Here is a 22,189-nt window from a genome sequence, read left to right as displayed (position 1 = left end):
CAAACAGCAGGGGAGGAGGAGACAAACAGGCGGCATGATGCCAACACCACCACGCCCAGTGTGTTCATGCGGGGCGCAGGCCTGGCGACCGAGACGGGAGCCCCATCACCCAGAGGGAACAAAACGCTGGCCTTTCTTTCTCTATGATGCGCACCAATTTTAAGTATCTTTTTAAAATCTTCTGTTTATTTTTGGCTGTGCTGGGTCTCTGCTGCCGCTCGGGCTTTTCTCTAGCTGCAGGTAGGGGGCTGCCCTCTGGCTGTGGTGCTGGGCTTCTCTTGTTGCAGAGCACAGGCTCCGGGGCACATGGGCGCAGAAGCTGTGGTGCACAGGGCTAGCTGCCTCCAGGCGTGTGGCATCCTCCCGAGGCGGGGACTGAGCCTGTCTCCTGCATCGGCAGGTGGATTCTTTACCACTGAGCCACCGGGGAAGCCCGAGATGCGGGGCTTCTGTGCAAAGTGACACTGTCCTTCCTTGCCACTGCACCCTGAGCATGTGCGGGCGGAAGTGACACCAGGCGCGGGTACCACAGGTGGCACAGCGGGTACAGGCAACCGGGCATTTGCACAGTCGTCTGGCGTCAGGCTTTCGGGCTCTCGTTCTCATCGTGCTGTGCGACTGGCAGGAAGGGGCGCCAGACTGAGAAAGGAGGCACGACGCAGCTTCCTTCAGAAGCCCGCCTGGCACAGGAGGCGGCAAGGGGTTGCTCCATTTCCCTCAACCTGAACTAGGAATGGGAATGTTCTTCTTTTTAAATTTTTATTGGAGAAGGGCACAGCAGCCCACTCCGGTATGCTTGCCTGGGAAATTCTATGGACAGAGGAGCCTGGCGGGCTATGGTCCACGGGGTCATGATGAGTCAGACATGACTCAGAGACTCAACAACAACAAAATAATTGCTTTCCAATGCTGTGTTTGTTTCTGGTGTACAGCAAAATAAATCAGATCTATCCACACATATATTCCCTCTGTTTTGGATTTCCTTCCCATTTAGGTCATCACAGAGCACGGAGCAGAGTTCTCTGTGCCGTACAGTGGGTTCTCATCAGTTATCCAGGGATGGGAATATTCTGAGGACCAGTTCACAGAACGTTTCTTTTAACTAACGAAGGCTTTTTTACCTGTTGAAGCTGTCTGTTGCTCGGCAAAGGGGTCACTCTGGAATGGGTCACCTGGATTAGAGAAGAGAGAACCATTCAGCTCTGTGGTGGAAATGACCTGGGCAGAGCAAAGTGGGAATGCAAGCGTGGCCAGTGGCTAAGGGAGTTCATCATGGCAAGGATGATGAAGATAAACCGGAAAGAACTCAGGCTACTCAACGTGGGCGCAACGGTGGGGAAATGTAGGACCAGCCTGAATTCACTCTCTTTCCTAGCCCTGCTCAGCTCACCCTTCCCCTCCCCATCACCCCCCTACTGGGTTCCAAGAACCCGAGCCCCCAGAACTGCCTCCTCCTCAGCCTGCCAGGACACCTGAGCCTCAGCAGCTGCGCGAGCCATCTCTCAGAACTCGGGCGCTTCCACTCCAACTCTCTAACTGGAAAGGCACCCCCGCTGCCCTTTCCCTGCCCCGGCATTTTCCTCAGGAAAATACTGATAGCCTTCTGGGAAATAGTTTTGCTCTGCAAAAAAAAACAACAACCTTAGGAAATCTTGTTTCTAGAATTCTTAGTTGTTCTTGACTCGTGTGTGGCTCTGGGTGAACTCGCGTGGGAAGGCCTTGCAAACTGTGCCTGTGGGGCTCTGCTGTTCACTAGGGGCTCCATAATCACCACTACGCCTACTTAGCTTAGTCCCGCAAGGTGGATGCAGTCTCAGGGCCAAGCCAGTTACCCGTGAACGTGGGCGTGTCACAGTGAGCGTGGAGCTCTTCCCTCCCCGACTCAACACCACAGCTCTTCAGTTAACCACGTGAAGTGAGAAATTCAAGAGGCCCGTGAGGCTTGAAGAATTTCTTTCCTCCCCCCATGTCAGAGGGTGCTGCCAGTCACGAGAAAACCCAGAGGGGCACAAAACAAACAGCCTTTCGGTGACAAAGTGGGCGCCCAATGAGGTACCTTTGAAGGGATCGGCTCCTTTAAATGGGTCGGATTTGAAGGGGTCTTCTGCCTGAAAGGGATCCGGATGCAATTCTTGGGTGTTGTTGCTAAATAACAAGGCTTTATTTTTGAAAGGATCGTCCTGTAATTTTGCGAAGAGACGGGACAGGGATTTCATTATTTCAGATTTAAAGCCAAGCACAGAATTCTATACCTAACTGGTGTATTTTCCCCTCTAAGTGATGTGACCCTGAAGAGAGTAATTTTTATTTAAAAAAAAAAAACACAAAAGACGGATTTTAGTTAATAAGGTCAACAACAGTCCACTCATTTGTGACAAATGTACAGGACATTAAAACAGGGTAAGCTGGCTGCGGGTTATACAGGAACTCTCTGAGCTATCTTTGCAACTTTTCCTTAAGTCTTCTAAAGTGAAAGTCTACTTAAAGATCATTGAGTGGAAGCAACCCAGGCATCCAGTGATAAATGAATGAGTAAGCAAAGTGTGGCATGTCCACACAATGGAGTATCATTCAGCCTTTAGGAGAAAGGACATTCTGACACACGCAACATGGATGAACCCTGAAGACATTAGGCTAAGGGAAAGAAGCCAGTCACCAGAAGACAAACACTGTGTAATTCTACTTCCATGAAGTCCCTAGAGCCATCAAATTCAGAGACAGAAAGCAGAATAGTAGGTGGTCAGGAGGATGGGGAGTAGAACTTAATGGGTATGAAGAAGTTCTAGAGCTTGGCTGTACAACATGAACATACTTAATGCTACTGAACTGTATAATGAAAGATGGCTATGATGGTAAACGTTACGTTATGTGTCTTTTACCATAATCAAAAATATTTTTTAATATATCACTGTGTCAGAGAAAAAATCCTATTTTTGGAAATGTCAGAAAGAAAATGTAACAAGTCCCTCTAACAACTGCAGCTCGAAGCATCCTTGTTCAAAGATGCACCTCCCTCAAGCACCTCCTCAGAGAGCGTGTGCCTATGTGGGCATTTTTAAAAATGCCTGTTTCCACACCAAGAGGCATGAGGGCTATTTACATCCCGAGAGGAAGTGCGTGCTTATGCAGTTAGAGCTACTAGAGCATACAGAGCACTTTGCATTTTTTCTTTAAAAAGTGCTTATTTGTAGAAGCAAACAGCATATTTAAATCAGCGGGGGGTGGCGGGGGGGACTTGCTTTTGAAGAGCAAGTTTTTATAGTGGAAAAATGTACCTGAAAGGGGTTGGGGACAGACCTCACAATATGTGCAGGAAAACAGTGCACTTGGTTTAGAAATACTGAGATATTCTGGTTCAGAAAGACACACCCTCAGTGAAAACACAAAGGTTTCACTATGACATTAAAAAGCACAACATCCTCCTTGAATCTGGCAAATGTGTCAGCATCCTCGGGGCTGGCAAATTCAGCCATTATTCCAACTGACCGAGACCAGATGATGAGAGAGCCGGGGCTTCCCTGAAAATGCAGGGCAGTGACGTTAGAGGTGCCCACAGGAGGGTCCTGACAAGGCTGGGTGACTCCAGGGAGCAGGATGTGTCTCAGAGGTACCAGGCCAACAGAAGCCCCAGGCTCCCGAGGAATGGACCAACACCCCTGCCCTCTGACGGATGTGGAACAGTTTTCCTTACCTGAGAAAGATTACCTGGGGCCTCCAACCACAGGGCTTCCCGAGGTGGAGAAGCCAAGCCAGGTCTGGGGCAAGTGAGTGCCGACGTCCCCAAGCGCGGCGCCCGAGTCCACGACACACAGACTCAGTAAGGATGCTGTGGTGCCAACTACCATGAGGTGCCTGTGCCAGCAAGCAGTGGGGGTCTGAAACAGACCAACATGCTGGAGGAGTCCTAATCTATGGAAGCCAGGCGGCCAGCAAGGAAAATCAACGCCCTGCAGCCCTGGGGAAAGGAATGTATTTGTTCCAAAAGAGAGAGAGACGGTGAACGACCTAGATAAAGTAGTGAATTAAGAATGACAACCTGGAAAACTAAATAGAATGGAAGCTTCTATCTGGTTTTAATTAGCAGTGATGTACCACTGCTAATTGGTACTTTTTTTTATGTTTTCAATTGCCACTTGGAAGACTTGACAAGTAACAGTGGACGATGGCAGAGAAGACACTGATTCCTGGGTGCTCCGGCTGCAATCCCCCTAACTGAAAGGCAGATCTGCTCTCTCTCTCAGGAGCAACTGCTTGGCCTGAGGTAGCAGCCACTCCCTCCCCTTCAAAGGATTCACGTGGTTAGGGTAACCGTTTACCACTGAGGGGTTCCATTCCAGGTTCAGAGCAGAAAGCTAGATTTGCCCTGGCACAAAGACGCCGTCAACTCCACCATCTGCTGACCACCCACTGAGGAGCACGGAGCCATCCGCCCACCTGGGAGATGCAAGTGCAGTGGCCAAGCTCTCGGCAGAGAATGAGCACCGTGAACAAGGAGCTCCCTGACCAGTCTTCAGCTCCGCACGTCTCAGGAGACAGACGTGACAACTCCGAAAGGGCATCAGGGTGGCATTCTGCGACATTCCACCCCTTTAGACGGGGGCTGGGCGTGGTGTGCTGGCGCAATCAGCACTCTCAAGAGAAAATAAAAGCTCTGCTTGATAGCCATTGCCGAATCCCACGGTGCCACTACCCCCATTGTGTCTGACGTCCAGTTACCAAAGGTGGAGCTAAGGTTTACAAAATTCCTATTCAATCATCTGCTCTGAAGAGTCAGTAAACGTGGCTCCAGTAGGCCAGGGGCTGAACGTGACAGACAAGCCCGTCCTTTGTGATGAGTCTGTGGTGAAGCTGAATTCTGCTCCTCTCTAGTAGACAGGCTGGCTGAGCACTGACTCCAAGGTTAAGAAGCCAGTACCCTTATCAGCAGATGAGACACAAGGAATAAACACAGCTTTCAGAACCCTGCCATCTTGGACAAAGTAAAGTCACGTGGGCCTAACACTAAAGCCAGTGACTTCAGTAAAACTGTCCAGACTTAGAACACTCTAGACGCACCTCTTTGGTTACTCTGGTTCTCAGGAAACTAAGCCCCTTACTTTCATCCCCTTCGAAGAGAACTAAGAGACCTCCCTCTCCTTGGGAACAGTCTTGAAATGTTCAGGAGTGAACAAAAGCCCTCTTCACAGTGTTTATTAAGAAATGGAAACAAACCAAAAAGTGAGTGCTTTAAAGATTGTATTTGTGCAACAAGATATAGTTTTTCTTCCAAACAATGGTTGTGGGTTTCTCTGTAACACATGTGATGTCAACGTTTCAAGATGGATTGACCATCATGTAAACATCTGTAATAAGATGAATAAAAATAAAGGCAAAAAAGTCTGGGCGGGGGGGCCGAGGGGGAGGAGAATCCCTATTTTCCAAATGACACTTCCTTGCCAACTTTTTATCCAAGGAAACCCATCTTATCAAAGCCTGCGCGACAGAATTTAAGAGTGAGCTGTCCCATGAACTAAGATGGAACGGGCAAGCCGAGAGCTGTGAGGGCACCTGGACAGACGGTGCAAGTAGGAGCAAGGCTGTAAAGCTGGACACACGCGCTGAGGCAGACAGACGCTCAAGCAGGAGACTCTGCCTCAGGTGGCGCACGAAAGAGCACCGTTCACAGTCTCTGTTCAGATGGCGAAGCTGCCTAAATGGGCCCTGAAGCGGATACGGAAATCCGTTTGCCATTTCCAAGTGGAGAGGAATGTGTGAATGGCAGAGAGAGGAGGAGAGGCCAGAGATGGGAGACAGATGAGAACACCAAGAGCGTCTTCTCAGCGCTCTGGAGAGTTAGGCATAAGCTTTCCCATAAATACTAGGGACAGAGCACTTGGCCACTGAGAAAAAGAGATACGTCGAGAAAGGCCCAGAGTCTCTCATGAAGAGAGACAGAGAGGCTGAACTGTTACGGGGAGGGGAAGGAATCCATAGAGCGAACAAGGCCAGGAGCAGGAGCCTGGAGAGGGAGATGGCAGTGCAGGGCATGCGGCCAAAGGCTTTGGGGCAGCGCACAAGGCAACTAGAGACCAGCTGTGTCCCCCCGGCTCCCGCAGCAGCACAGAGACGCCCTCACCAGCCCAAGTGAGCCGGAAACGGCACACGCCAGGACTTGGGGCCCCAGCAGTGAACTCTGGCCACAACAGGGGACTAAGTAACACTGTCTGGATGCCAGCAGCCCCCCACCAGGACCCCCAGGGTCCTGTGGCGTGAAGCCAAGTGCTGACATTTCAAATGTGACCAACATTTCAGGAGATGGGCCAATTTGTGGGTGACACAGCGACACCCTGGGAGGGCTGACTGCCATTCCTTTCGATCTTTATCTCCACCTGTGATTTTTCAAGGTGCTCCTTGTAGAAACATGGACACACACACGCACACTTTTCCATCCTCCCAATGAGGAGAACGTGGGGTTTCACAATGTGTGAGAATTGTCCCATTTTGGGGAAGCCCTCCCAATGGGAGGCACTAGCCCACAGAGATGGAGTTCTTCACAAACTGGTTTCACAAAGGATCCAGGCCTATCCTCGGCTTTGTCCCAGAGGATGCCAGGCTGCAAGGCTGGTGGGGAAGAGGCAGAGCAGCTGCAAAAACGAGCAACACCCTGCACTTGGATAGGATTAAGGCTGGCGAGGGCTGGATCCAGCAGGAGGGGCCTTCTCTTGAGCCCAACATGGGACCCAACCCCAGGACTGGAAAACACTTATTCAACCTTTACCATGGCTCCAAAACTGCCCCTCTCTGTCAGGGAGACACCCACGCTCAGGTCTGCTAGGTTGCTCAGGCTGACACCGGGGGCCCCGTCGAGCATCTCATCGTACTGCTCCAGACTGCGCTGGGCTTCCTGGTGGCTCTCGTGCAGCTGCGAGAGCTTGCTTCTGGCCTGGACAAATAAGACATGGTTAGCACGGAGGAGGGTTCAGGCAGAATGCATCAGGCAACACATTTCTCTCTCAGGGCATCCCGCCCCAGATGATTCACGCAGATAGCTGAGTTATCTGTCTACAGAGCCAAGTTTACAAGACTTGAGGCTGGTCATAAACCAAGAGAGAGAGAGAGAGAGAAAGAGAGACCCCATTCTGGCTGCCGTCACGCAGCCTCTTTGTATCCCCGGTCCCTGAGAGAGGCAAGTGTTCAAATACACGTTTGCTGATTCGGAATGAACTGAAACGGGACAAAACCCAGATTCACTGCCTATTCAAAGTGGTGTTCAGCAGTCATTTCGCTTTATGAGATTTTTATTGCCCCGTTTGCTCCTCCTTGCTCCTGGAGAAGGCATGGGAGGCCAGGGAAAGGACGGCAATCTGTGGAGGCAGACGGACCCCGGCTTTATCTTAACTGTCTCCTGCACACTGGTGGCCTCACCGCTGTTTCCTCTTCTCCAAAATGGAACTGATGAGTAAGAGCCCTCTCGCAGTGTCTGGCAGGGTGGCCTTAGTTAAGTAGTAGCTATCATGTTTAATATCATCATTATTATCACTAACATACGTTTATGTCTTGGATGCTATTTTATAAAGGCTGGAGGACTGATGCTGAAGCTCCACTGCTTTGGCTACCTGATGCTAATAAGAACCAACTCACTGGAAGAGACCCTTAGGATGGGAAAGATCGAAGCCAGGAGGAGAAGCGGGCGACAGAGGATGAAATGGTTGGATGGCATCATCAACTCAACAGACATGAGTTTGAGCGAACTCCGGGAGATGGTAAAGGAAAGAAGAACCTGGAGTGCTGCAGTCCACGGGGTCACAAAGAGTCGGACATGACTGGGCAGCTGAACAACAATAACAAAAAGGCCGAGTGGGAAAAGCCTCTACAGATATTAATCAACAATAAAGCACACTGTTGGTGCTAGGTGCTCGGTCGTGTCCGACTCTGTGACCCCATGGACTGCAGCTCACCAGGCTCCGCTGTCCATGGAATTTTTCAGGCAAGAATACTGGAGTTACGGTAGCCATTGCCTTCTCCAGGGGATCTTCCTAACCCAGTGATCGAACTCAGGTCTCCCATATGGCAGGCAGATTCTTTACCATCTGAGACACCAGGGAAGCCCCAAAAAGCATAATATATGTTATCAAATCCCTGAGGCTTGAGTTTGTAATCAAATTTTGCCTGTAAACTGGCAAAAAGAGCCAAGAAAGGAAGCACGGATGTGCATTCTGATATTGCCAAGGTCAAACATAACCTTCACTGTGTAGGTGGGCCATCTGAGGGCCAGCAAGGGGGCCTCTGGCCGTTCCACACAGGGCAGCGGCTGCAGGCCTTGGGGCCTTCTCCCCAGAGAGGGCCAGAGCTCCTGAGGGGTGGGGCCTCCTCGCTGCGCCGCCCTTTGAGCTGCACAGGGACAGAAGGCATCCTGGACTCTGTCCTCTTGTTTGTGCAAGGACCCAGGCTGGTGAGACAGGTCTTGAACCTAGGCTCTCTTCAAACCAGTTAACGTCATGTGCTCGGCCAGCCCGCACCCACTCCTCCAAAAACGACGCACACTCCAGCAGGGAAGCAGAAGGCTGGTGAGGCAAAGCAGACCCCACCAGGCCAAAGTCAACATGACGGGGGAACATATGCTGGGGGTTCTCAGCACTTCACCTTCAGGCTGAACAAAGCCTCCCAAGGAGAGAATCTAACGTGAATGAGGTGGGCAGGAGCCAGGGAGACACCCACTGCAGCACAGACAGCTGGGACCGCGGCCGCACACACCTCCGTAACTGCCCTGCTTGTGGCACCACCCTGCTTGGCAGGAGACCCCAGAAGCTGCATCCCACCCCAGCCCCAGCCCCAGCCAGGGGTGGCAGGCCCTGCCCCACCCGCCCCCTTGGAGGCACCTGGCTGATCTCGTCCTGAGTGGATCTCAGGGACTTGATGATGGTTTCCAGCTGAGCCTTCCCAGCCTGGATGCTCTGCTCCAGCTGCGTCTCCTCCTGCTGCAGTCGGGTCAGCTCAGACTTGGCCCGGTTCAGGTCGTCTTCCTGGGACTTGAGGTCAGATTCCTGAGACTGGATCTGCGTCTTCAACGAGGAAATCTGAAATGAGATGAAATGCGACGTTGAGGAAGAATTCTGGTTCGTGTTTCTTGAGATGAGCTGACCCAGGGAGGGAGATACAAGGCGGAAAAGTGGACGCCTAGCTTCCTCACAGGGACCCCTCTCCACACGTGAGAGAAGCAATGGCAACCCATCTGTCCCTTGAGGCTGAAGTAAAAGTGAAGTTGCTCAGTCGTGTCCGACTCTGCAACCCCGTGGACTGTAGCCCACCAGGCTCCTCTGTCCATGGGATTCTCCAGGCAAGAATACTGGAGTGGGTTGCCATTTCCTTCTCCAGGGGATCTTCCCTGACCCAGGGATCGAATCCAGGGATTGAACTCAGGTCTCCTGCATTGCAGGCAAACGCTTTAACCTCTGAGCCACGAGGGAAGCCCTCCCTTGAGGCTGAACATCCCCTCTTCTCAGAGATCTGCTGAGGTCACAGCCTCCCTGTTTTGTGTCAAGCGGCAAAGACACCTGGGGGAGGTGAGATGGGCATGCTGTGTCCCATGGGCCAGGGTGGGGTGTTCACACATAGGTTCACACTTATATGTCTGACAAAGCGGGTAAGACGGAGGTCAGGCCACAGATCCTTGGATACTTTCCCAAATGATACATTCAACAACTCTACTAAACCAGTAGGATGTCTCAGCCTTGATTCAAGGTCATGGTGAGCCCCGGAAGTTCCTAAAAAGCATTCTCCTCCTACTGGGCCGGGGGCGTGGGGAGACAACGACTCACCATCTGGGTCTCGTCCTGGCACTTCTGCCTGACGTCACTCAGCATGTCTCGGAGCTTGGCCTTCTGCTGGTCCATTTCATCCAGGCGGTCTTGGGCATCCTGTTTTTGAGCTTCCAGCTCTTGCAAACTACTTGTTTCCCGGTCTAAATCATTTTGTAATTCCTAGGGAAGGGTCACATGAATTTACCCCAGACTCATTAAAACGGGGGCACATCCAAGCTAACTGCCACAGCCGAGGCCAGAGCCCCCAAGACAGCCTCCAGGGACTTCTCTGGGGGTCCAGTGGCTGGGGCGCCACGCTTCCACTGCAGGGAGCCAGGGTTCAATCCCTGGCTGGGGAACAGAAGATCCTGCATGCTGTGCGGTACGGCCAAAAAGTAATAAAAATTATTTCAAAAAATAGAAAGATGCCCTACAGAACCACACATACCACAGCAAACAATGCACACGTCCCAGCGTGGCGGCCCCAGCTAAATCTCTCACTAAGGCCCCCAGAAGTATTTACTGATGTCCTGAGAGAGGCCAGGCACCAGCAGAGGGGTTGGGTTCCTGGCAAGAGGAGCTCTTCAGTGACTGGTGGTCATGAGGCGGGAGGGAGGAGGCATCAGTCAGACATAAATGACCAGGAAGGAATGGACAGCTTGGGTGCTATTGGTCAGGGTTGCAGGGGCGTGGGGAGACCAGACCGACGCTGCACCGTGGGGGAAGAGCCCAGGGGAAGCAGACTTCAGTGGACCCAAAGGACGAGCAGGTGGCAGCCAGGAAAAAAGCCAGGAAGATGAAGAGAAGATGGGGGGCCACAGAGGGCCTGTAAGAGAAGAGGATGCCGTGCTCCACTTGGATCAAAGGAGAGCAGGCTGAGAGCACCAGAGGCCACGTGCCACACCACAGACGCCACTGGCTTCTGCAGCCAAAAGGCCCTGCGGATAGCCGAACACGGGAGCAGGACATGATGGTTCCAACCGCTAACGCTCCTCCAAGCGGGAGGAGCCTGGCTCCAAGACAGCCATTGCAGGTGTCCTCGGACTTGACTATTAAGACTTCTAGGGGAAGGATCCTAGAGGTGGAAGGGCAAGTGTGAAAACGTGCACTGTCTATGATGGCAAAATCTGAAAGCAACGTAAATTTCCAAGCGGAGCTGGCTGGACTTTCAGTACAATGCACCCTGAGGGGCACTTCACCCCGCGGCTGAGTTAGAGAGCAAAAAGAACAAGGCACGCGGCAGAGCATGCACACGCGAGGCACACCAGCACTTGTGCACACAGGAAGGCAAGAACAGGCACAGACATCTCTCCTTAAACACTCACAAGACCTTTGTGCAAGGCCTCGCGGGGGCTGACGGACTGCACCTCTGGGGGAAAGGGGGTGGGGGTGGGGGGGTAGGAGGCGTCGCTGTCTTATTTTCAGCCAGGTGAATGTCACATCTACCTGCAAGGTAGAGAACTAAAGGAGACGGAATGGGAAGGGAGAGTGCGGCCTGAGGCTGGCACGAGGAAGCAGTGGTGGCGGGGAGGGGATTCAAGCTGGGGCCGAGGGCAAGGCAACGGCAGCCTGAGCACAGGGGAGGCTGCAGGACCCGAGGGGAGCGGCGGGCTCGAGGCGAGCGGCGGGCTCGAGGCGACCGCTGGGGCGTCGGAGAGACAGGAGTGGTGAGACCGATCCCCCGGACTGGCTGGGGCTGCCAGAGGCTGACGTCATTTCAGAACACAAGCCAGAGGAGGTGCAGGGTCTCCCTTTCCCTGATTTTTTAATATCTACAGAATGCGTATCCATGTGTTTGGCTGTGTTGGGTCTTAGGTGTGTCATGCGGGATCTTCTGAGGCTGTGCGTGGACTCTCTAGCTGTGGCACCTGGCCTTAGTTGCCCACAGCCTGTGGGATCTCAGTTCCCCGACCAGGGATCGAACCTGCACCGCCTGCACTGGAAGTCAGACTCTTTACCACTGGCCCACCAGGGAAGACCCTCCCTCTCCCTGCTTTGAGGACAGGAAGTCACGGCTCGCTCCTCTTTGTCCACCAAAGCACACCTCTGAGTTATTTGTCGGACTGGGTTTTCTGCTCCCCAGTCTCCTTGTCCCTGACCTCTAATTTGAAGAACAGACCTTGAATGTGACAAGTCTAGAAGGGATAAAATCAAATATTTTTGAGAGAAGGCTAGTGGCAGAGTAGAAACGTGGGTCTGCCACATCCGAGGGAAGGACAAGCAACGGTGGAGGCGGGGAGACAAGAGGAAGGAGGGTCAGACCCAGCAGCTTTGTCACGTGGGGAGTCAAGGAAACTGGGCCTCTTTCTGTAACACAGAGGCAGTCATGGAGGAGCCCAGAGAAAGACGGACTGCCAGCTGCTGGTTAGGAAGGATGCTGGGGTCAGAGTGGAGGAGGTATCTGAGCAAAGAGAAGACAGAAAAAAAAAACCCAGACAACCTACAGACCCAGTTCAATCCCAACTGGAATGCCAGTCGTCTTCTGACAGGCAGACTCCAAGAGTCAAAAGGAAATACAAGGGATCCAGAACAGACAAAACAGCCTGGAAAAATCCGAAGTTGAGGATGCATGTTTTCTGATTTCAAAACTTACTACAGAGCAACAGTAATAAAGACAGTGTGATTCTGGCATAAGGAGAGACAGCAATCAGTGGGAGAGAACTGAGAGGTCAAAAATAAACCCACATGCCTATGACCAATTGATTTTTGAAAAAGATGCCAAAACAATTGAGCGAGGGGAAAAAAAGAATCTTTTCTCTTCAAGAAAAGGATCTAACTGGCCCTCCTCGTGCAAAACAATGAAGTTTGACCCCTACCTCACACGATACGTAAATATGCACTCAAAATGGATCAAAGGCCTAAATTTAACAGCTAAAACTACAAAACTCTTAAAGGAGAATGTGGGGTAAATCTTCGTGACCTTGGATTTGAGAATGGGTTCCTGGATATGACACCAAAAGTAAGAGTGGCGACTTCCCTGGGGGTCCTGTGGTTAAGACTCCTCACTTCCAATATAGAAGGTACAGGTTCATCCCTGGTTGGGGAACTAAGATCCTACAGGTCGAATGGCACAGCCAAAAAATAAAAAAAAATTTTTTTAAAGAGCAAAAAATGGAATAAATAAGCCAGACTTCATCAAAATTTAAAATTTTTGTGCTTCAAAGGACCAACGTCAAGAAAGCAAAAAGACAACCCAAGGATGGGGACGTGATATTTGCAAATCATATATCTGATAAGAGAATTTATCTGGAAAACATAAAGAACTCTTACAACTCAGCTACAAAAAGGCAGATAACCACCCAATAAAAAATGGGCAAAGGATATGAGTTGGCTTTCTCCAAGAAGATATACAAATGGCAAATGAGCACATGGTAAGATGCTCACCATCATTAGGGGAAGCGTTATGGGCAATGAGATGCCACTCCAGACCCACTGCCGCTGCTGCTGCTGAGTCGCTTCAGTCGTGTCCGACTCTGCGACCCCACAGACAGCAGCCCACCAGGCTCCCCCGTCCCTGGGATTCTCTAGGCAAGAACACTGGAGTGGGTTGCCATCTCCTTCTCCAGTGCATGAAGGTGAAAAGAGAAAAGTGAAGTCGCTCAGTCGTGTCTGACTCTTAGCGACCCCGTGGACTGCAGCCCACCAGGCTCCCCCGTCCATGGGATTCTCCAGGCAAGAGCGCTGGAGTGGGGTGCCATCTCCTGCTCCAATGCATGAAGGTGAAAAAAGAAGAGTGAAGTCGCTCAGTCGTGTCTGACTCTTAGCGACCCCGTGGACTGCAGCCCACCAGGCTCCCCCGTCCATGGGATTCTCCAGGCAAGAGCGCTGGAGTGGGTGCCATCGCCTTCTCCACCAGATGGATTCCAGTTTTGCCACACCCTCGCCAACACTTGATGTTAACAATGCTTTTTTTTAATAGCCTTCCAGACCCACTAGGAAGGCTATTAAAAAAAAAGGACTAACATCAAGTGTTGGTGAGGGTGAGGCAAAACTGGCATCCGTCTGCATTATTACTGGTGAGAATGAGAAATGGTGCAGCCACTTTGGAAAACAGTCTGGAATTTCCTCAAAGGGTTACACACAGAGTTACCAAGTGACCCAGCAATTTCACTCTTAGATATACATACCCAAGAGACATGAAATCACAGGTCCACACAAAAACCTGCATGTTAATATTCATAGTGGCATCATTTGCAGTAGCTAAAAAACAGAAAAACCCAAATAGCGATGAACTGGTGAACAGATGAATGAAGTGTGGTGCAGCCACACAATGAAGCATATATTCAGCTATTTGAAAAAAAAAAATGAAGGGGCTTCCCTGGTGGCTCCGTGGCAAAGAACCTGCCTGTAAATGCAGGGGACATGGGTTCAGTCTTTGGTCCAGGAAGGTTCCACATGCAGCAGGGAAACGAAGCCCATGCACGCAACTACTGAACCCGCGCCCTGGAGCCTGTGAGCCACAGCCGCTGAGCCTGCGCCCTGGAGCCTGTGAGCCGCAGCCGCTGAGCCTGTGAGCTGCAGCCGCTGAGCCCGCGCCCTGGAGCCTGTGAGCCGCAGCCGCTGAGCCTGTGAGCCGCAGCCGCTGAGCCTGCGCCCTGGAGCCTGTGAGCCGCAGCCGCTGAGCCTGTGAGCCGCAGCCGCTGAGCCTGAGCCCTGGAGCCTGTGAGCCGCAGCCGCTGAGCCTGAGCCCTGGAGCCTGTGAGCCGCAGCCGCTGAGCCCGCGCCCTGGAGCCTGTGAGCCGCAGCCGCTGAAGCCTGTGTGCCTAGAGCCCGCACTCCGCAGCCGGAGAAGCCGCCGCAAGGAGAGGCCTGTGCGCCCCAACTAGAGGGCGGCTCCCGCTCACCACAACTGAAGAAGGCCCACAGGCAGCGACGGAGACTCAGCATAGGCAAAAACAAATAAATGAAATATAGAATAAAAACCCAATAAAAGATAAATAAATAAATCTTTAAAAGGAAGAAGAAACGAAGCTGATACAGGCAACAACAGGAACGACCCTTGCAACTACACTGACTGAAGAGAGGCCAGACATACAAGGCCCACAGCACATGAGTCCACCGATAGGAAACACCCAGAAGAGGCAGATCTGGAGGCGGGAGGTACACTGGCGGATGCCAAGGCCTGGGAAGGGCTGGGGACTGCTGATGGGTATGGAGCTGCTTCTTGGAGGGATGAGACTGTTCTGTAATTGACTGTGGGGACGCCTGTGCAACTTCGTGCACATTCTAAAAACCACTGAATTATACACTTTAAATGGATGAATTATAAGGTATGTGAGTTACATCTCAATAAAGCTGTTGTTAGAAACACAGAACAGAACAGTAAACCAGGCAAAGATGCCGCAGGATCTCACTAGGACGACAGGCATGGAAATGGAGAGACCCCTCAGGTGGGAGGGGGAAGGGGAGGCCTTTGGGGGCCGAAGCTGAAGCTCCCATTGCTTAAAACCAAACATAAACTGGCCCGAGGACCAAGGCCTCCTAGTCAGTGCTGGGCCCTACCCTGGAGCCCATGCTGGCAGGCCTGACATACGATCTCCTGGCCAAACCCATCTGGGAAAAGGCGACAGGAACTGGAGTCAAACCTGGTTCTCACAAAAGAGCTTTAATACATACAGTGTTCTGAAGGGACCCTGGTGGGCCAGTGGTTAAGACTCTGCCTTCCAATGCAGGGGCACAGGTTCAATCCCTGGCCGGGGAAGTACATCCCCCATGCTGCACACGGCATGGCCTGAATAAATAAACAGTGTTTTGTCACTGCCTAAGGAGCTGCCATCTCGTTAGAGTAGAGCCCGTCCTGGTCTGAGCACAAGTGAGGCTCCCGCGCAGCAGGAGCTGGCCTGGCTGGCGCTGGCCCCGCTCCAGCTCCAAGGGGTGGTGGGGGTGCCACAGGGCCACCACACACCACATCTCAAAGGCTGCAGGAGTATGCTGTCAGAGCCCAGCAGCAAGGTTCTGGGGGCCCTCATCCAGCCTGCTGTGCAGACCAAAGCACCTCCAGACACCAGACCGACCCGACGGCTTTCTCAGAATCGCCCAGGAGCAGGCGTCAGAGACCTAGGGACCGGTTTCCCAGGAGTTCAAGGACATCACAGCACCCAGATCCCCAAGGACAGAAGCCCGTACAGAGTGACAAAGACAAGAGAAGGAGGACAGGCCAGGCATTCATGTGGCTGGCTGGGCCAGGGCCAAGGGCAGATGGGGGATGAGACCAGCGTCCCTGCACCAAACAGGGTGGAGGGTGAGTGATACGGGAGGGCAGTTCCGGGACACAGGTAGAAATCAGAGGGCTGAGGTGAGAGCAATACACCAGAATGAGCAAACACCCAGAAAAACAGTCCCTTCACCCATGGCCTCAGACATGATGCAGCTTACTTGAGCAAAAAAGCAAAACAAAAAAATACGACGACAGAGGCAGGCTGTTCCCTGCCTTTCGATCCAAAACATGCCAGGGGACCATCTAAGGCCCAACCCCCGATGCCAACGTGTACAGAGTGAGAAGCCAGGAAAGAAGTGTCTGGACACTGCAGCGTGTGAATCGGTGAGAACCCACCCTACCCCGCCTGCAGACGGAAGCCGTGACAGAGGACACCTCCTGCCTGGTGAGCAGGCACTGCGCGCGTCTGTCCGCCAGGTGTCTCGTGACATCCCCCGGCCCTCGTGGGACAGGGGAGGGGGAGGGCGACAGAGTGCTGCCCAGACCCCTGAGCCTCACTGAGTCGGGTGCTGCCGCCCCTGGCCCGGCTCAGGCCGCTGCCCTAGGAGGCGGCCCAGAAAGAGCCACCCACTGCAGGGTGGTGGGAGGGTGCCCACACATCACGGCCAGACGCTGTTCCTCACTGCCAGCAGGAAGGAAGGAAGACTGAGGCCAAGAGGCTGAGCCAAGCACCTGCAGTCCCCCAGGAGAGCCACGGTGGGGCCACAGTGCTGACTGCCCCGCCTCACTCCTCTCCCCCAGCTCTGAGCGCAGAGCACTCAAAGGCCCTCCATGGAGACCAACAGGCCCAGCAGTACGCATTCTCAGGGTGAGGGGGCGCACAGACAACTCACTTCTCCCCCTGGTGGCAGAGCCATTCTCTATTCATTCAGACCTGAGACATCTTGGGAACCAAGGTGTCTTCGAGTGTGCAGCTCCCAGGCACTGACCACTGTTTCCAGCATAGCCTCGCTCTGCCCAGACGGGTGAGTGCCTGCCAGATCCCGGGCACCAGCCCATTGCCTGGAGGAGCAGAACACTCATTACCAACGTTGCATAAGGTCTAGAGATGTTACATAACTAGCCCAGAAGCATACAGCTGCTAAGAAGAGCCAGATTTGAGCCCTGGCACTCAGACCCCAAACAGCCAACTCAGTGGAAATGACCCTGATGCTTGGGAAGACTGAAGGCAAAAGGAGAAGGTGGCAGAGGATGAGATGATTGGATGGCATCACCGATTCAACGGACATAAACTTGGGCAGACTCCAGAAGACGGTGAGGGACAGGGAGGCTGGGCGTGCTGCAGTCCATGGGGTTGCAAAGATTCGGACACAACTGAACGACTGGAAAACAACTCAGACCCCCAGTGTCCGCCGTCACCACCTTCCACAAGGAGACTCTTCAAGCAGGGCCATCCTGAGAACAGGTTAGAGAGCATTGCCTGATCCTCAGAACTTCAGGCTAAGTGGGAGAAAGCAGACATCAAGGATGGGAAGTAGTATGATTCCCTTTCTGCGAAATGTCCACAACAGGCAAATCCATAGAGACAGAAAAGAGCTTATCAAGGGCTAGAGGAGGAGATGGGGAGTCACTGCTAATGGTGATGGGATCTCCTTTCGGGGGAATGGGAATGTTCTGGAGCTAGACAGAGGTGATGGTTAAGCAATATAAAGAATATGCTAAAAATGACTGAATTATATACTTCAGAAGAATGGATGCTATATTACATGAATATCTCATTTTTCTTAAAAAAAATCCACTATCTACAGTTATAGGAAACTCAAAATAAATCATCTGTAAATCCCCAAAAGCTTGAGTTTCCAATGAGTGCCACACTGCCCCCTCTGCCCTGCCCCACTACCCCTGCCGGGAGTCCCTGAACCACATTTGACACAAGGTCCATCCCACCAAAACCAGCCGCGTGCTTACCTGTACTTCATTGGTTTTCTGTCTGATTGCCTCTTCCTTTTCTCGAATGTCTTGTTCCAGTGAGTATTTCTCTCTGTGTGTTTGAACAGTCCATGAAAGCACAGAAAGAGGGCATGAGGAACGAGCTGACCGTCTCCCCCACACTTCTCCCCAACGACCATCTGCCTTTAGTCACCCTCTCCCCTCCAAGTGTGGGTGGAACCTGCGGATGCCACAAGGCTTGGCCCCCAACATGATCACGTGAGCCTTTGAAAGTAGAGGGTGTTGGAGTGACGCCCAGGGTGAGAAGGGCTGGACATGCTTCTGCTGACTTTAAAGATGGAGGGGTCACAGGAGAGGGGCACAGGGCCGCCCCTCAGAGCAGAATGAGCCCCACCGACATACAGCAGGAAAGGGGGCCCCAGACTCCCAGCTCTGAGGGACTTGGACAGCACCCTGAACTCGGCCCTGTGAAGCCCTGAGCAGGGGCCCAGCTGAGCCTCCCTGGATTCCCGAGCTGCAGAGCTGCACACGAATGAATCTGTGCTGTTTTAAGCCATTCCATAAACAGCAAGACAAAATGAACATGCTCTCTAAGTCCTTGGTGCGCCTGCCCATGAATGATGAGCTCCTGCTTCTCGGGAGACCAGGCGCCGAGGACACGTGGAAAGGGGCCCGGCTTTCAGGAGCTCACCGGGGACAGGTGAACACACGAACGCACACAACCTAAGCACCGTGGAGGGAAATCCAACAGGATAAGGAAAGGGGGTGGAGTGTCCCACAACGGACGACCAGGAAGGACTGAGGACAGAGCCTGCAAGGGGAAAGTGCGATGGCAAAACATTGCTGTCAACGGGCACAGGGAGGCAGAGCTCAGCGGGGGAGCCACGGTCGAGTCCAGAGTGACGCAAAGTGGGCCAAGGACTCCAGAGGGCTGGTCGTAAGGAGTGGGTGAGGGTCTCTGAGCCAGGCTACTGCTCACAGGAGGCTGTGGTGGGCCACTGCGCACACCGGGTGCCTGCTGGGGCCTTGTCTGCCACCTTAGCTGCAGACGGCTCCCCACCCCCGGCAGCAACCAGCCTGGCTCTTCTCCTGAGAGACAAAGGCTTGTGTGCCCCTCCCAAGTTCATACAGTGAAACCCTAACCCCCTGTGATGGTGTTAGGAGGTGGGCCCGTCGGGAGGTGATTGGGTCATGAGGACAGGGCTCCCAGGAAGGGGATTAGCGCCCTTACAAGAGACCCCAGGGACCTTCCACAACCCTCCAGCATGTGACAACACCCCAAGAAGACGCTGTCTATGGATCAGGAGACACACCATACTGGACACCAGAAATGTCTACACCTCCATCTGGACCCCAGTCTCCATGATGAGGAGACTATGCGTCTGCTGCTTAAGCCCCTTCAGGCGGGGGCGGCTTTTACAGCAGCCTGAAAGGACCAAGTGCCTGAAGGGGCTGCCTCCAGGTCGGAAACCTCACGTGGCCAACATACCCTGCCTCCCCTGCCAGGAACCCAGCACCCGCTCAACAACAAGGCCTCCTCTGGGTCGCCAGGTCAGGCACGAAACCACCGTGAGAGCTTGCATGTTCGTTCCCACAGGTCTAAGGACCACCTAACAATACAACGTCCCCTTCAGATCCATTAGACTGGGTCCCATCTCCGGGGAGAGGCACCATTTCATCACACCCCCAGGCAACAGGCCTGAAGGTCACTCTCGAGGTCACCCAGGCCAGCTTCCTGCAAACGCCTGCTCCTTCACCGGGAAATGCTCCAGGCTGCCCGAGGCTGCGCAGCTGTGCAGAGGCAGTCCCCGCCTCACTCAGACACCCGGACTCCAACCCTCGCGTTAGCGGGCCCCCTCCCTCCTCTATCCGCGCGCCTGATTAACAGCCTCACCCTGGCGCTAAGAAACTAGCCCTCCATCCTCACAGACCCTCCCGGCCTTGCCAGGCCACCTGCACTGATCTCTGGTTTGGAACTATGGCCCCGGGGAGCCGGGGGCAGAGCAGAAGCCATGTTCTGGGCTGAGCACGAAGGAGAGAATCTGGCTCCAGGAGGCAGCCAAGGCTGAGCTGAGCGGCCAGCCAGGTACCCACCCGACTGGCCTTTCACGGGGTCTCAGCTGCCTTTGCCTCTCAGAGCTCTGCTCCACTCAGGGTGCAAGCCACGCCCGAGGGGCACCCAGCTGTGAGCAGGGCTTCACTTGCTCTGGCAAGGTGACACAGTTTCCACTTTCAGCCCAGAAACACTCGCTTTCTGGTGGATGGCAGGTGCCCTTGGTCCTTAGCTGGCTACGCCCCACCCCCCCACCCCCAGAATTAGCTGGTAAGAGGATGTTGCTGTACAGAGGGCCACAGGGCACGCTGCAAGGAGAGGTCTTCCTTCAGCCAGACGCCGAGAGGACAGACACAGCCGCCAAAGCCCTTGTGTGCGGGTGGCGCTGGGAGTGAAGGTGGAAGCCTGGACACGAGGCCTCTCTCACAGCGTCCAGTGGCTCCTCCTAAGTCACAGTCTCACCTCCTGAGACTAGCTGCTTTACATGTCTGGATGTTACGCCTTCCTGCGGAGGGGATGGGGTGCCCTCAGTGCTGGAGACCCCACACCCCATGCTGGCTCCCACTGAGGAGCTCAGGACTTGAGCTCATTAAGTCATTTCAGGAACCTGGGAGAATCTGTGTCCCTTTGCTCCTGCTGAACAAACTCATGATGGCCAAGTGGAGAGGTCGTCCACAAGCCTCTGCTGCTTCCAGCAGCAACCCGGGAAAGCAGGCTGGAATCGGAGGGAAGGGGACGTTTTAGCCTACCTCTGTAACTGGGTGATCTCCTGACTGATGTCGTCCAGCTCCTTCACACCGGTAAACTCCCCCGATCCCAGAGTGCTTGAACTGTCCTGGAATCAAATTCAGACACAGAATGACAAACCGGCAAGTCGACCTCATAAGACAGCAGGGGCGACAGGTCTTGGAATCAGGTGTAAAATCATTCATCTCCAGCCCCCAACCTGGAAACCATCTGGGCGGTCCAAACACACCCCGCGGGGCCCCTGGCGAAGGCCGGCTAGACCGCCAGCACCCGCCTGCCCGGTGGCCTGCCAGCGCCACCTGGTGGCGGGCTGAGGGGAGCGCCGCGAACACTAGGGGAACGACTGGGAGTGAACGGACCTGCAGCTACTCACCGGGATGGGAGTGCCTCTCTCTGAGGGCGGCACCATGTCCGGCGAGAGGACTTGAGGGGGGTCGATGCCTTTACTGACCTTCTGCTGAATGAAATACATAGCTAACGCGAACTGGTCTTTGCTTAACTTCCCCGTTTGCCTCGTATCGGCCAGGGCCCTGGGAGAAACATGGCAATGCTGATTACACATCCCAAGCACCAGCGTCGGTTCTGAGTACAAGGAACCCACACTTCTGAAACATGGACCGTGACGGTAACTGAAAACAACAGACCACAGCCGCGCTTCCTTTCCTACTGAAGAGCAGTCCCCCACCACAGCAGCCCCCAACCCAAGCGTCAAGGCAGGAGGGGGCTCCTCTCCCAGCTGGAGAACTGCCTCGGGCCCAAACAGGAGCCAACAGGGCTGGGCGAGATCCCACCAAGTGTCTCTATTAAAGGCTGGTTTTAAGGCATCTTTGTTCTTGCTCCCATTCAAGGGCAGGATAGGAAAGCTTGAAGTGCAACTATTTCTCCTGGTTCTCCTGGCAAGAGCCAGTCCGGCAGCACGCCCAGCCCACAGCGGCTCTCAATCTGCAGTCTCGTCTCTCCGGCCCGCCCCGCTTCCCCGTCACTGAAGGCACAGGGGCTCCGGCGCACACGTTGGGGCCGCTCTGTCTGTGTGCACTAGGGCGGCATCGCTCTGCTTGTTCTGACAGGCTCCCTGGGGACTTGCAGAGGACAGGCCCACGTCCTCATGCGGTCCCTGTATCCTTCCTGGCCGTTTTCTCCGCTTTGATCGCATCCCCTCCCATGCCCCCAGCCACCTGCAGACAACCCCAGACTGTCTTTCAGCGTGCCGGTGGTCAGCCTAGAGCTCGCTCTTCCTGTCCTTGGACTTCACTCTCTGTATGCCATCCCCTCCACGGGCCTTCCTTTAACCCGAGTATATCTGTGATTTTGTTGTGTCATTTATGGGTCGGCCCTTACAGGTCGAGATCCATGTTATAAATTACCTTCCTTTACATGACGATCGGGCCATAATTTGAATCCCGTTCACAGGCACTTCAGCATCCGAGGGTGCAGGCCACCCGAGTCATCACCAGGAACTGGGCCTCCCCCAGTGACGGACCGGGAGGCATGTGCTCCCTGAGG

At 53.7% G+C, this 22,189-nt stretch overlaps 1 protein-coding gene across 8 annotated transcripts in view; it reads right to left on the bottom strand.

The window, feature by feature from the left end:
* Positions 1-22,189, bottom strand: part of EPS15L1 (epidermal growth factor receptor pathway substrate 15 like 1) — a 94,238-nt gene that overhangs the window by 35,352 nt on the left and 36,697 nt on the right. For 5 of the 8 annotated variants that reach the window (XM_052642633.1, XM_052642634.1, XM_052642636.1 and 2 more), the window contains exons 11-18: positions 21,060-21,216; positions 20,689-20,774; positions 17,905-17,977; positions 9,798-9,959; positions 8,859-9,056; positions 6,758-6,922; positions 2,057-2,180; positions 1,122-1,172 (exon numbers count right to left, since the gene is read on the bottom strand). In XM_052642633.1, coding sequence (XP_052498593.1) covers positions 1,122-1,172; positions 2,057-2,180; positions 6,758-6,922; positions 8,859-9,056; positions 9,798-9,959; positions 17,905-17,977; positions 20,689-20,774; positions 21,060-21,216 — 1,016 coding nt within the window. The remainder of the gene's footprint in view (positions 1-1,121; positions 1,173-2,056; positions 2,181-6,757; positions 6,923-8,858; positions 9,057-9,797; positions 9,960-17,904; positions 17,978-20,688; positions 20,775-21,059; positions 21,217-22,189) is intronic. The other 3 variants (XM_052642637.1, XM_052642635.1, XM_052642638.1) reach the window with 3 other exon arrangements.

This window comes from Budorcas taxicolor, chromosome 7 (assembly GCF_023091745.1).
Source record: "Budorcas taxicolor isolate Tak-1 chromosome 7, Takin1.1, whole genome shotgun sequence".
In the NCBI taxonomy this organism is placed as follows: domain Eukaryota; kingdom Metazoa; phylum Chordata; class Mammalia; order Artiodactyla; family Bovidae; genus Budorcas; species Budorcas taxicolor.
The sequence above is the reverse complement of the archived record's forward strand: the minus strand, read 5'-3'. Positions and strand labels throughout refer to the sequence as shown.